The 15,109-nt window shown below is 37.7% G+C and overlaps 1 protein-coding gene across 2 annotated transcripts in view; it reads left to right on the top strand.

Annotated features, from left to right (window-relative positions):
- Positions 1 to 4,491: 4,491 nt before the first annotated feature.
- Positions 4,492 to 15,109, top strand: part of LOC121878117 (nucleoporin Nup37-like) — a 59,024-nt gene continuing 48,406 nt past the window's right edge. The window contains exons 1-3 of one of the 2 annotated variants that reach the window (XM_042384112.1): positions 4,492 to 4,587; positions 9,323 to 9,475; positions 11,135 to 11,329. In XM_042384112.1, the coding sequence (XP_042240046.1) occupies positions 9,332 to 9,475; positions 11,135 to 11,329 (339 nt within the window). In that variant the 5' untranslated portion in view covers positions 4,492 to 4,587; positions 9,323 to 9,331. The remainder of the gene's footprint in view (positions 4,588 to 9,322; positions 9,476 to 11,134; positions 11,330 to 15,109) is intronic. The other variant, XM_042384120.1, reaches the window with a different exon arrangement.

The raw sequence follows: 15,109 nt of genomic DNA, 5'->3' as shown, positions 1-15,109 counted from the left end.
TATAGACGACGTATGGCAAGTGATACATTAGCAGCTTCCATACGTCGCCAGGCACATTAATTAAGCATGTGGGACATTGATAAATACATTGCCACACGCTACTAGCTAGGCTAAATAAATAATACATAAATGGAGCACATACATAATATACATAGCATAATATAAATACAGCATACAGAATATACATACACTTCGTCAGACACACATTTAAACCAGAGGCGATTCGAACCCTGGACTGTGGGAGAGAAATACGCACGTTACGATATTCAATCTAAGATCCAAGTGAACCCCTGCTGTTGGTTCGTCTCCTTCTCCCTGGCTGGATTTTCAACCTGAAGTGATTGCCCTCGGCGGACCGCTCCCGAAATCCCACGTGAACCCTGTTATTCTCTGCAAATACCACCTCTCCAGGATCGCCCACTGGTCCCCAGGTTGGGTCGTCCTCTACACTGATGGTTCTGTTGACCCCGCTACAGGTCGGGCCGGGGTCTAGATCTCCCGTTCTGATGCCCCTGAGCCTATCAAACTGTCTCTCAGAGTTTCTGACGGGGCATCCTCCACTCAGGTGGAACTAATAGCCCTCCTTGCTGCCCTTCTCGCTGAGGAAGAAGCAGATGGTTTCTGCCCCTTGCTTGTCTGCTGCGATTCCAGGTCTGCTCTCGACAGGATCGCATTTGGATCAGGGGAAAATAAGGACCTCATCCTCCGAATACGAGGCTCAACATCCACACTTCAGGATGCAGGCCGTCTTGTGACATTCCTATGGATATCCAGTCATGTCGGTATCTTGGTGAATGAGGCAGCAGATGGCCTTGCCAAGACTGGCTGCAACAAGGCCACACCGAACTACGTTGTTCCTCGAACACTTTTACAGCTTAGGACCCAAATTCGCCACAAACAGAGAGAAGCTCGGGAAGCAGCCATCCCCCTGGACTCCCCGCCCACCTGGTACGATGTCCTCCATAAACTTCCTGACTTCTCGTATGTCTATGGCAGAGGGTCGCGGAAAAGGGACGTGATTGCTGCCCGAATCATCATTGGGTATGACTTTGCTTGGGAGATTGGTATCCCTGCATCCCCTGAGCAACGCTCTTGTGCATTATACAGAAGACCCGACAGCCGCACCCTTATCCACTACCTCCTAAGATGTCCCCACACACAACGCTTCCGTGACGCCTGCTGGACCACCACTCCACGACCCCCTGACGGAGACACGATGATCCTCCCCATACTAGCCAGATATTATGTAAATAACATTGATTGTGTGTTAAAGGAATATCCTTCCTTCCTTAGGCTTTAGTAAGCTCCTTTATAATATTTATACTGTATATACATTTTCGGAGTGAGGGTTGTAAACTCTTGGAACAATCTACCAGAGAGTGTTGTGACGGCACCGAGTGTGAGCTCTTTCAAGAGAAGACTTGACCAACACTGGAGCGGGTTCAGGTACATTCAGGAGCCGGTGCATGCCCAGTATTTGCCAACAGTGCGTGACAGAGACGTGACCGATCGCCCGGGCGGCTAGCGAGCCGATCTTTTGGTGAAGAATATAAATGAAAAGACACGTGACCGATCGCCCAAGCGGCTAACAAGCCGATCAGTGGCGAAGAGGATAAAAGTAAAAGTAAAAGTATACTTGTGACACTTGCCAGATGCTTCTGGTGTTATTGTACAGGGGTACCTAGTACTAGTTATGATATTCAGCGTAGTTTCTGTGTTCTTGTGCCTTAATGAGTCAGGCCAGTTGATACCCCTCATCTCTTCCCTCATCCTGTTGTAATTTCTCTTGTAAAATTTGCACCTTGGTCTTGCCCTATTGTCGCGATCCCAATGTCCTTTATACTTGGGGAGTGAATCCTACCCCAAGTTATTAACAAATAAAGGTACAAATAGGGAACACGGCAATAATTATCCTCACCAAAAACCTACTCTACTAAATGTACTTGAAAAAGTAAGAACAGTTGAAATAGGTGAATCACAAAAGGGAAGATAATTAATTAATTCAATTTATGTTTTAAAGGGAGTAATGATTAGCAAACATGAATTTAAGGGAATAAGTAATTGTATAATAAAATAAGAGTGGTGCCGGAAGGGCGAAAATATACTGTAAGGAGTTAGACCAAACAAATATTACTTAACATTACTATATTACACAAGACATACGAAATATATATATACAACAATCACTACAAAATGATTATCCCTACCAAACAGGAGATTCCTTACCACCAGGATCCCTTCCTAGGCCTAACTAAACGTGTCACTAATACCTGATACCCCTAGGGCATTGCAGAAGGCTGGATAAAGCACTAGACAAGGGTCAAGGCTAGAGAACGAATAGACACGTCTAACCTATGCCACGGATTTTCGCTACTGGGGTGGCGTGGGTACGCCGTGGAGGAGCGTCTCATATCACGTGATCTAGACAGTTGCTAGATATTTTATATAATTAATTAATACTCTCTTGATTTGAACTTAACAGAGTAAGACAATGATGCATATTAATAACATACATAAATATACAATTAACCTAAGTAACTAAGAACAATAATAATATAATAAGTACAATTAACAATTTATTAATAGCTTATATGAAATGTAGGCTTGAACACATGTGCCTCACGCTATGCGAGTTCCCGAGCTCTACAGACACGTGACACTATCTTGAACTAGGTAACAGTTAAATCTGAATGACAACACTATTATGTTAACCGGTGCCAACTGGGGCTAACGAGCCGATCAGTGGTGAAGAGGATAAAAGTGAAAGTATAGTAAAAGTAAATGCACATGGCTTCAAAATGTCCTCAAAACGCCTATGATATTGGTCAGATTTAAAAAAAAGAATATCTGGGAGGGCTTGGTGTACGCGCTATATTCCCCCACCCACAACTTCTTGGATCCCCCGCTCCCTTTGATATTACTGGATCCGCCCCTGAATCCTGTCACTAATACTCACCCATTTACATAATTTACTCCATGGTTTTCCTTTGCCAAACTCTGTACGCAGATTCAACATATCAAATATATCATTCGTGAGAAATTTCCGATTTTTGGCTTGCAAAATGAAACATTCCCACGGGCCACGTTGAATACAAGCACCGAATTGTGTGATCAGTAACTGTACAAAATATTTTTTCGTGCATAAACTACCTGTGTGAATATATTTACTCAAAATGTATCTAATATTTATTCGGGGTTCATGTGTTGGGCTTAGGCATGATTTTAGGCTCGTAGACACAAGACACTTTCACAGTGGCCAACTTAGCGACTTTGTAGCTAGATCTAGAGCTTTTTGTTTTTTTCTAGCGACATTTTAGAGCGATTTGCGACTTGTCGCAAATCTAGAGATATCCACAGAAATCTAGCGACTTTCTGGATACTTTTGGACTGTCCATGAAAACTCAATTTTCCTAATTTCGAGCCATAATATATAGCAAAGGGGGTTACAGGGACAATAAATAATAAGAAAAGTTTAATACATTTGAACGGGTCGTGGTACAGAAGGAGGGACACGTCTATTTCCTGATCACTTGATGTCAGCCCGTCCATGGCTAATGTTGCCGTGTCGTCATTTATTTGTTTATTACCTTCGCCTTTGTAGCACCTGGGTAACTTACCTCTTTGTCAGATATGCAATATGAATTTCATTAATACGCTAAATTTTAAAGAATATTAGCAAAACATCTTATAGAATTAATTCTATCAAGCCTGCGTGGTTCCAAACTTCTCATCCGCGTCCACCATGGGTGACCCATAGACTCCATACAGTTGCCCCGACACTGTTCACCCGCTTTGCCAAAAACCATCAAGGAAAGTTTCCGCTTGTTTGCATGCTGTTTATTAATTTGAACCCTTCATAGTCCCAATAGAAAATGGGTAAGCCACAGTATTCGCAGCGATTTAGGAAGGAATGGCTCAGAGATGACAGATACAAAAATTGGCTTCTGGAGGTGCCAGGAGATAATAAAAAAGGATTTTGTAAATTTTGCAAGTGTACTTTGTCTGCTAAGTTGTGCGACATTGAAAAACACAAAAACACTAAAAAACACAAGAAAGCAGAAGAGCCGTTTAGTGCAGAAAGACAGACAATTTTACCATTCAAGAAACTTGGTGAAGCAAAAAAAGTGGAGGGAACTCTGGCCATGTTTGTAGCTGAACATTGTTCTATTCGTGTGGTAGAACACTTAAGTGAAGTGTGTAAAGTATGTTTTAGTGACAGCAAGGCAGGCAGTGAACTCAAGTTAAAAAGATCAAAGTGTTCTGGGATAATATGCAATATTCTTGCGCCACATTTCACAGAAAATCTGAAAAATGATATTTTTACATAATGCATTTTATTTATACTCCGTCCATTATAGTCGGCATTATGAAAATATTATTTGCATCAAATTACTGAAGGGGGGGAATAATAGCTAGCGACTTTCCATGGAAGATTTAGCGACATTTAGCTACTTTTAGGTACCAGCCTAGCGACATTTGAAAACCCGAGTTGGCAACACTAGACACTTTTGTTTACTTCATGCCGTGTAAACATACCTCAACACATGGTCATTAGTGGTCACATTCTACTGTAGTGTGGTTAGTGAAGTAAGTTTGATTTGTGTATTAGATTACATATGCTCAGATGATGAAACTAAGAAGGTAATGGTGAGAAAGAAGAGATTATTTAGTGGTTTGTTTATGTGTGTGTGTGTGTGTGTGTGTATGGGGCCGTTACAACTAATTGAACTGCTCATTTAAGGTTGGCTGTAGTAAAGTCCAAGTTTACCTGCATATGCTTATTCATTTAGGTTATATATAGGACTAACCCGCCGGGCTGTTTAGTGCCGATGCGGCCATATCATCTCACGTCCAGAAATGCCTCAAATTTCACCATATCATTGTAATTTCTTTCTGTTTAATATACCAGGGAAGTTAGGTAAGGTTAGGTAGGTTTGGTTAGTTAGGTCTGTTCCTCATAACCACAAATGTTAAGTAGCGTTTATTTTAAAAAATATCCGTTTTTTAACATATTTCCACAAACTACAACAGTGTCCACTGTAATATAACAATGAAAATCCGGCGTTTTTATAATTGTTTTCAATCAATTTCGCCCGCGGGTTAGTCCTATATAATTACCTTAATTTATGCCAATGAAATAATATGCCAAAAAACTGAAGTATTAACTCCCCTTCTGGGTCATTTTTCGTTAACCACCCATCACCTTTTATCACATGAAAAAATATTTTTCGTTAATTTTGTTGCTGTTTTAAATGGTTCTGACATTTATCTTTGGGGCAAATAATTTTGTTATTTAGTTATTCACATCCCCCTTCCACCCCAACAATGTAGGGGGCCACGTTGGGAATGTGGTGTTTTGGTTGGATGGGGGCTGAAAACGAGTGATTTTAACCGAAAATAAATGTCAGAATCATCAGAACACCAAGAAAACTAGGAACAAAAAATATTTTTCATGGGAAAAAGTAAAAACTAAACTAGGTCTTTGTACTAACCTAATCTTTCCTGACCTAACAGGCCTCGTCCTACTTAGCTGGGGCTTTCATCCATCCATGCATCAAAGCGTGCTAACACACAAATGAATGAACGAGAGCGACATTGTATGTCACCATAACATCAAATTGAGACTTAGAATTTCTTTTTATAATTACAACAAATAAATCGTGAATATCGCATTTATTTTTTGAATGCTCCGCTAAATTCAAGTATATTATTTTGTTTCTCGAAGAGATCTAGTAAATGGTAAGAGAAAAATCGTAATTCTATTTAGTGTGGCCAGTGGTTCACATAGATGCATAGTAAAGCAATATTTCTTAAACAAATAATCTTTACACACAATTCTTTACTGTCTCATCAACTATATAAACATTTTAACTTGTGTGTGTTTACAGGCCAAGTTCGGTGTGGTCAGTACTGGGCTCATAGACTTAACAACATCAACCTAGAGAAGTCGACATGTGAAAGAGACTTAGGGGTACTCGTAAGCCCGGACCTACGGCCTAGAAAACAGTGCGTTAATGTTCGAAATAAGGCAAACCAAGTATAAGGTTTTATATCTAGAAGTGTAAGTAATAAGAGTGCGGAGGTCATATTACAACTATATCTTGTGCTAGTCAGGCCGCACCTCGATTGTGCTGTTCAATTCTGGTGCCCTTATTATAGAATAAATATCAATTCACTGGAGTCGGTGCAGCGAAAAGTGACGAAAATGATTCCGGGACTTAGAAACCTACCATATCAAGATAGATTAAAAAACTAAATTTGCATTCCCTAGAAAGACGAAGAGTGCTGGGAGATATGATAGAAGTATTTAAGTGGGTGAAAGGAATCAATAAAGGAGATATAGATAAAGTTGTTATAATATTCGAGCAGGATAAGACTAGTAGCAATGGATTTAAGTTGGATAAGTTTAGTTTTAGGAGGGAGATAGGAAGGAACAGGTTCACAAATAGGGTGGTTGACCAGTGGAACAAGCTTAGCAACTTTTTAGTATGTACTGGAATGCTGGAAAATTTTAAAAGTAGGCTAGATAGATTCATGGATGATAGAGAGTGGTAGTAACTCGACAGGAGCTGCCATGCACAGGCCAACCAGCCTATTGCAAACTCCCTATTTTCGTATGTTCTTATGCTGTGTGGCAGTGGGTCACGTGGGAATTAACTAAGGTTGGGTAAGTCCAAGTGGGGCCACGGGTGGTGGTCACACGGATAAAAGGTAAAGGTCTCCTCCTTGTTGATAGACTGTCTCTCTCCATAGTACCTCATCCTTCATGCCTGGAAGTCTGTTCTATCTATTTATTCTTGTTTACATATATACACAGTCTCTCCTCGATATACGACGGGGTTCTGTCTTACGACCAGGTCGTAAGTCAAATTGGTCGTCAGTCGAAAAGGCGAAAATAATACATAGAAATTCTAAAATGGGTCTCTCTTTTTCTTCTCAGCACCACGAGGACTCTCACTTTTACGCTTGCCAGCCATTTTAAAGGGAATTAAAAAAATTTTTTGTCAGTACACAGTGCGACCACTAAAATCGGGACTCGAAAATACGTAATGTGAAAAATATTTTATACGACCATGGCCGTCGTATGTCCGGGTTATCGTAAATCGAGGAGAGACTGTATATATATATATAAGTAAGAAAAATGCTTTTACTGTAGAAAAAATCAACGAATTCACAGATGACATCGCTCATATTCTGTTAAATGCCAAGAAACATTAATATTTTACTCAAAAAATTATGTAATTATGGATTTGTTTCATAAATGGGAAAAGACTGTGATTGCAAACTGAAAATATCGTAAGATGGACGTGATGATAAACTGCTTACTGTCTGTGCTAATACAATATTTACATTACTTTTGCAGGGGGGCTCCTGAGGGTCTGGAACCTCCATTTTCATCAGAAAATTCCACTACTTTTTCTTTAATGCAGCATTGTACTCAGGCATTTTGGGATAGTAAAAAGTAATTTTATTATTGATCTTAGAATATCTCTTAATATCAAGTGCACATGGCTTCAAAATGGCTTAAAATGCCCATGATATAAGTCAGATTTCGAAAAAAATTCTGGGGGCTTATAGTGTCTCCTCCCTCCCAAAACCCCCCAGCTGTGTGGGCTCACTGTGTTTGCCATGATCCCCACCCACAACTTTTTGGATACCCCCTTTTGAGATTCCTGGATCCCGCCTATGTTTTGGGTTAGATAGGATATAAATTTCGCTGAGTTGGCCCGCAGAAAAATACCTAAATTGCAATGCGGCCAATGACTGAGGAAAGGTTGCCCGTGCCTGGTCTAGATGATTGTTAACAGTTGACAGTTGTTGTCCAGAGGGATCGTTGATAATTTATCATTCATAAAATAAATTAAACTAAATTACATAACCTAACCCAACATACAGTACTAGTTATTTTGTATTTTAATATTTAAAATAAATGGTAATCCTGAAGCAGATGGCTTAACACCAGAGTGCATTATTTGAGTTCCTTAATTTTTTCACAGATGTTATTCATTGGGTGATAGTAAGTAATAAAAATTATATAACAATACACAGAATCTAATAGAACCTAACCTGACCTAACCAACCATTGAAAGCTAGCTAGCCTTATCTAACTTGCCATATTAAACAAAAAGTACTTACTTTGATATTTGGTACCAATGAATGCAACTTCCTTGAAGCAGCATGGTGTAAATTTTACGTTTTTTTTTGTGATGTGCGAGTACCAACTCTCAGACAGAGTAGGTTGGTTGTTGCATGGAAACAGACATGGAGGATATAATTTTAGTGTAATATGATCAGTTTTTCACCGTGTTTTACCCCGCAATTTCCCTCATCCTTCATGCCCTGCCAACTACAGGTGAATTATGATTGTAGATAGAAAAAAAAATGCTGTAAAATTCATATAAAAAGTTGTTGTATAGTTATTATTGTTTACTATCATCTAAAGAACATATGTGAAAAAATTAACGAAATTGAACAACTCCTTCTGGTGTTAGCCAAGATATATAATGAACATGGCAGGTGGATTTTGGAATCCTGTCCACAGATGAAAAGTGTTAAAGTTTGTAAAATTTATATCACTCAGAACATAATGGTTACATATTTTTTGTTGCTTTCAAGATGTAAATATCATTAATGTTCTTAGGTGAAATGTCGTACAGTAGGCAGTTAAGGAATGCAACTCGCCTTGACTGTTACCACCAAATGGTACCGGCTACTGCTACATTATATGAATTCTCAGATACTGTACAAGATAAACCAACCTAACTTAACTTAAGCTAACCTACAGTATCTGTGTATCAAGATGTGATTTATTCCACTCATTTTTTACTGAATTAGCTCCTCCGATGAAGTGTCAAATAGGTCAATGAATGAGAATAAAAAATCTTAGAACTTTGTCAGATTGCAGATGGATTGAGCCATTCAGTACTCTCAGTCTTGAGTATAAATTTCTGAGTGGTTCATTTTGCATAAATCAGACATAAAGTACAGTACTACTGTCTGCTTCATCACAATGCATCCAAAGAAATAGAAATAACAAATCACATCATCTTGCAATGACATCTACTAAGTGAGAAGAATATCTAGGCAGATACTGTATTTTAAAGTTTCATGATAATTAATAAATGCACACAGCTTAACTTAAAATTGACGATATAATACCTGTAACTACTTTAAATTTTCTAAACAGTGTATCTATTGAACAACCCAAATCTTTTAACAAATTCTTCCTCGTGTATTCTAGATATGATTCACAAGGGAGTCATTCATGTTTCCATTGTCCTATAACTGTTATATATATAAACTAATCAGGAGTGCTTTCCAGATTGTTGTGATGGAGGTGAATGTAGCCCCGGCCATCAGCCTCAGCACTCGGTCACAAGTACTGTGTGTTGAGTTTTCACCATTTGAATGGTCACGTATGCTACTTGCTGTTGGTCTTCCTACATCTGTAGCTGTATACTCTGTTAAGTTTAAGGCAAGGAGACTAAAGTTTTTCACTTGATGTTAGAGATTCAGCTAAATGTTTAGTAGTGGCATTCTTCATTTATCCATCCAGGACTAGAAGAGCTCATATTACTAAATTAAGAACAGTTAGGCCTAAGAGCCTTACTCCATGATATGCATCTAATTGAAGAGTTTTAGGAGTGTAGCTGTGCATTGTATCCATTAATTTTTCTGTGAATGTGTATATGGGTTTGTTTCTTTGCAGCGGTTGTTATCAGAGAGAAATAATTTCATATTTAATTTGCCTTTGAAAAAATGCATTTTTATGGTCAAATTGTTTGAATTGTGGGAGCAATCATATCCACCAGCCAATGTAAGTTATGGTCCTGGCACCTCTTAAATATATTTAAAAAAAAAAGTTAATAGTAAACAGGTATGATCTACATTGAAAATACTGTACCTGTATTATGCTGGATGCAGTGTCAGAGTTGCAGGAGAGGTTGCTTATAGATTCCATCTCTGCTTACGTACTTCTTCTCCCTTAGAAGATATTGGACATTTTTTTGGTTTTTGAGTATACATGAGAAAGTGAAATATGGGAGGTACTTTTTTATTATTACTGAATCATATAAATGTTATTTCATTACAGTACTTAGGTTCTGAGTGACAATACTTAAGGGTGTTCAGTTGTTTAGCTTCTACCTGGTATCGTGTCAACAATGAGGTGTTTATATTTTGGGTAAGGAGACAATATGGCTGCTAGGGGAGGGTAGTCATCCCATCTGTCATGGTAAATGTAAGGTGAACAAATTAAATAGATGTATCAGGGACACAAGACATTACAGTACACCTTTTCACATATACGTTGAGACATTGTTATATACCTATTTGACATATTTCATAACCGAATGACAGAACACATATCGAATGACATTCTAAAATAACTGTTCGTTCATGCTAACAGAAATGATTGATAAAGGTTATGAAATTGACAGACGTGAACAATAAACCGACAGTCTATATGCAGACTGTCGGTTTGTTGTTCTGTCATTCGGTTATGAAATATGTCAAATAGGTACGTATATAACAATGTCTCAACGTATATGTGAAAAGGTGTATTATCACTGCTGGAAAAAACTAACATATACTGTACAGTACTGAAAAAGAAATATATGCTACAGTTGTTAATTTTTTTATGTTTTAAGGTATTAGTTTCACCCCCAAAATGCAAGGATTTTAACTCCTGGAAAATATTATTGAACTTCAGGGTCGGAGCCAGGGGGGGGGTTATCCTGGGGGTTCGGACCCCCCTTTTCATAAGAAGATTCCAATACTTTTTCCTTTATGCAGTATTGTACTCAGGCATTTTTGTATTGTAAAAGGTAATTACTATTGACCTCAGAATATCTCCTAATATCAAGTGCACATGGATTCAAAATGGCCTCAAAGTGTCCATGATATTGGTCAGATTTCAAAAACCCCAGCTGAATGGTCTTGTTGTGCATGCCATCTTCTCACAACCACAACTTCATGGATACACCCCCCCCCCTTTAATATTCCTGGATCCGCCCCTGAACTTACCTTAAAATTTTCTAAGTATGTTTAAGTATTGGAAGTTGCTTACTCAATACATATGGGTGAAATGGTATCTTGTAATTACAGTATTATATTATTGTTTGAATTATTATAGGAGGAAGGTGATGATGATAGTGAAGATTGTGACCAGGTATGGGAATGGCATGTTTCAAGTCAACCAGTATCCCTGGCTTGGAGCCCAAGTTCCTCACTACAGGCAATCCCAGGTTGTCTTCAGGTTGCTGTAGCATCAGCAGACAACACTGTTATGCAACTTTCATCTGATCTAGGAGAGGCTAATACAGTACAAGTAAGTACAGTACAGGGGGTCCTCGACTTATGAATGCCCGCCGATACAAATGGGGTTAAACTTTAAATTTACAGTATTTTATTTGCCTGTTGACATATTTTTTTACTTTCATTTACTGTATTTTGTCATTCTATTTCTTCTTTTGTCTTAAATTATTGATTTTAGATGTATATAAGGACTTAAGCTATGATATACTGTACAGTAAAGCCTCCGATAACGACAGTGCAACTAACGAAGATTCATGTCTAAGACCCTGGTTAATTTAGGACCCAATTCAATTTACGCCATTATTTTCTTTGTATTATAGACAAAATTAAAAAATACATATTACATTTTCGTATAAATAATAACTAAATCCCGATATTATTAAAAAAAATATATGCCTTGCGCACGGAGATTGCCGGGCTTCTTAGTATAAACTTAGTATCACTAGTATAAACAATCGCAGCTGGTGGGCCCTTTGTTTTCAATCATCTAAACAGGAAGAGGAGAAAAACTTTCTCAGGTTTCTTACAGCATTTTTGCATCCCTATTCAACATGAGCAGTAGAGCAAGTGATGGTAGTGTTGCTTCAAAACCCAATAGAAAGTGTATGAGCTTAGCCGGGAAACTAAATGAGTTAAAACGATATAAATAAGGTGAGAGGTCTGTGGATATTATATGGAGCAAGCAATGAACATATTTTCTGAAGTGGATCCATTAACAGAGCAAAGCATTATAATTTAAATAAATGCAAATGACCTTTACATAAAGATGTATAATGAGAAAAGAAAGCAGCTGTGCAAGATTCTTTCGACAGCTTTATTATTCGAAGGCCTAAACCATCAACTTTAGCTACACCATCAAATTCAGCATCATAAGCAGCTTCAATAACAACTTCAGGTTCAGCAACAGTTTCATGGAAAGCTACAGCTTCAGCCAGAGTTGAACCTAATGACTTCGTCATCCGAGTAAAAACTCGCGCAATAGTCAATGGCTGTCCTTATGTTTTTAGACTTTACCACCATTGGTGAGTAGAATTTTTGTTTTGCATTCGTAAATATTATTTAAGACATATATGAACAGTAAATAAGGGTTGCTTTTATATTCATACGTAGAGAAATGACGATATGTTTTCACATGTACGCACTTACTGTACATACGTTGGCGTTCCCAATCGTCTCGCTTTATTTCTTTACCATTAGTGGTTGGCTACTTCTAGTGTTCCATTTATTAACATGAAATAACATTACTTAAAACATACATACAGGTATTTAATTTTTTTACATTAAGTTCACTACATCATTTTACCAGTGTCTTATTTTCTTCAGTTTCTTATGTAAAACCATCGTCACTCACGAAAACGATGCCGTCTTGTCTCCCCGTGTGTGTTTTAATATTCTACGTATTATTAATGAATTGCATTGTTCATTTCACATATATAAACATTAATTCAATCAAATACATCGTCAGTAATAAAGAATAATGAATCTTTTGTACATATTCTTAAGATAAATGACTATGTTTCCTTGAGTGCGTACGTATACATTGGCGTTCCACTATCAGTCTCACATTTTTCTTTAATATTAATGGTTAACTCTACTGTACATTAAATAACAATAATTAAAACATACATATTTTTTACATTAATTTTACTACAGCAACAACCAGGGTCTTATTTTCTTCAGTTTCGGGTGGCTAACTGACATTATGGGTGTAAACACTGACAACAATGCCTCTCTTATCCTCTTGTGTGTTTTAATATTCTACGATTATTAATGAATTGTATTGTTCATTTCACATATATATAAAGATTAATTCAATCAAATACATATTCAGTAATAAACAACAATGAATCTTTTGTACATATTCTTAGAATGATAAATGACACAGTATCCTTAAATGCGCACGTATATGTTGCCATTCCCAATCCAACTCACTTTTTTTCTTTACCATTAGTGGTTAGCTACTTCTATTGTTCCATTTATTAACATTACTTAAAACATATACAGTAGTACCCCGATTTACGCGGTCAATTGAACCCACAGGGTACCGCGTAAAGTGAACAACAGAACATATGGGATTAATTCCAATAGAGACTGGCCCGACCCCCAAACTCACTTTTTGACGACACAACTATGTTGTAGTAAAAATATTATCTTAACTTTATGATGGTATGCACACACAATTAATAATTAAGAGAAATATCAATAATATTAGTTTTTTTTAACACTTACATTAGTAGAAAAGATGGCTGGGCACACAGGGGTTGGTTCCAAGGCAGAGGGCAGATTATTGGCCCTCACCTGTATCACTTGTATCAATTGTATCACTTTTCACCACATAGGCTTGCAGGGCCTCTTTGTCAAACCCCTCAAAGTCCATATAAGTCCATATCCTCACTATCACTGACTTAGGCCAGCTGTGGTGGGTGGCGGGTGAAGAACTCGGTAATGTTTTGATGACTGGGCGACCTTGTGCGCATCCTGCCCGCGCCGCTTCCCGAGTATATGAGTAGATGCACCGCGGAAAGTGAAAGTTCGGTTCTGGCGAGGCACCGCGTAAATGAGAAATCGCGGAAAGTGAAACCGCGTAAAGTGGGGTAATACTGTATATTAATTTTGTTTACATTAATTTTACTACAGCTACAACCAGGGTCTTATTTTCTTCACTTTCTCGAGTAGAACTATCGTCTCGGACTCCCGGCTGTAAACACAAACGAAAATAATGGCGTCCCATCTCCTCTTGTGTGACCATATTATTATTCATTTATATTGTATAAGGCGCATTCAGAAACATTATTTAAAGAATATAGTTTGCAATTTTCATTAATTGTATTGTTTTGGAGGAAACGAGGGTAAAAAGCCACTATAAGACATGAAAAGGTTACACTTGAGAACGCGTCTCATTATTATTACTTTATTTTAATGGTAATTAATGATTCGCAATACGATGATTCACCTTACACTGCAATATTGAAGGACACATTACCGTCCAAATTCGAGGCTTTACTGTAATGGGTTTTTAAACATTGTTCTGTGAGTACGGTATGCACATAACACTTGTTCCGACAAGAACGTCCTCAGGAACGGAACCTGTTCGTTTCCTGAGGACCCCCTGTACACAGTTAAATAAGTAAAGTTAATTTTAAGTTACATTGTTTACACATATTAAGATGTTTGTACTGTATTATTGATTTAGAGGAAACATGTCTTCATTTGTTATAAATCTAAGACAGTTTCTTTAATTGAGAAGCTGGAAAGTAAACATTATTAAAAGCTTTTAAACTGATTACTCTTAGAGAAAAGTTAAGTTTTTCATAGCCCTAGTAATGGAGTTTGTAAGTGTTAGTATGGTGTGTGTAATAACGAGGCTGCATATATTTATTTCTCTGTAGATGCTCTCTGCTGAGCAGTTCTTGTTACTGTGCTATGGCAAGAGCCTTATTTTACCTTGAATAGTGTTTCTCAACCACCAAATTTGTTGAGGCTTTCTGGGATGTGTCCTTGAAAATGTTTCTGTGACGTGGATTTCCATAATGCGGGACCAATTTTCCCATTGACTCCCATTACTGTATATAATTGGAGATGCATTCCCAAGTAAATATTTTGGGCAAAAATATGTATTACAAGCATGCATATGACTGAATATAATTTTTTTAAACACATACATTGATTACTTCATGCTGTAACATGATAATAAATGCACTCAACACTTGAATGTAATTCGCCTCAAACGATGTTGAGTGCTGCGTGAGGTGGTGTGATCGGAGTTACTGGGAGTTACCTCATTAAAACATCA

Source organism: Homarus americanus, unplaced genomic scaffold, assembly GCF_018991925.1.
Source record: "Homarus americanus isolate GMGI-L3 unplaced genomic scaffold, GMGI_Hamer_2.0 scaffold33468, whole genome shotgun sequence".
Lineage (NCBI taxonomy): Eukaryota > Metazoa > Arthropoda > Malacostraca > Decapoda > Nephropidae > Homarus > Homarus americanus.
The sequence above is the reverse complement of the archived record's forward strand: the minus strand, read 5'-3'. Positions and strand labels throughout refer to the sequence as shown.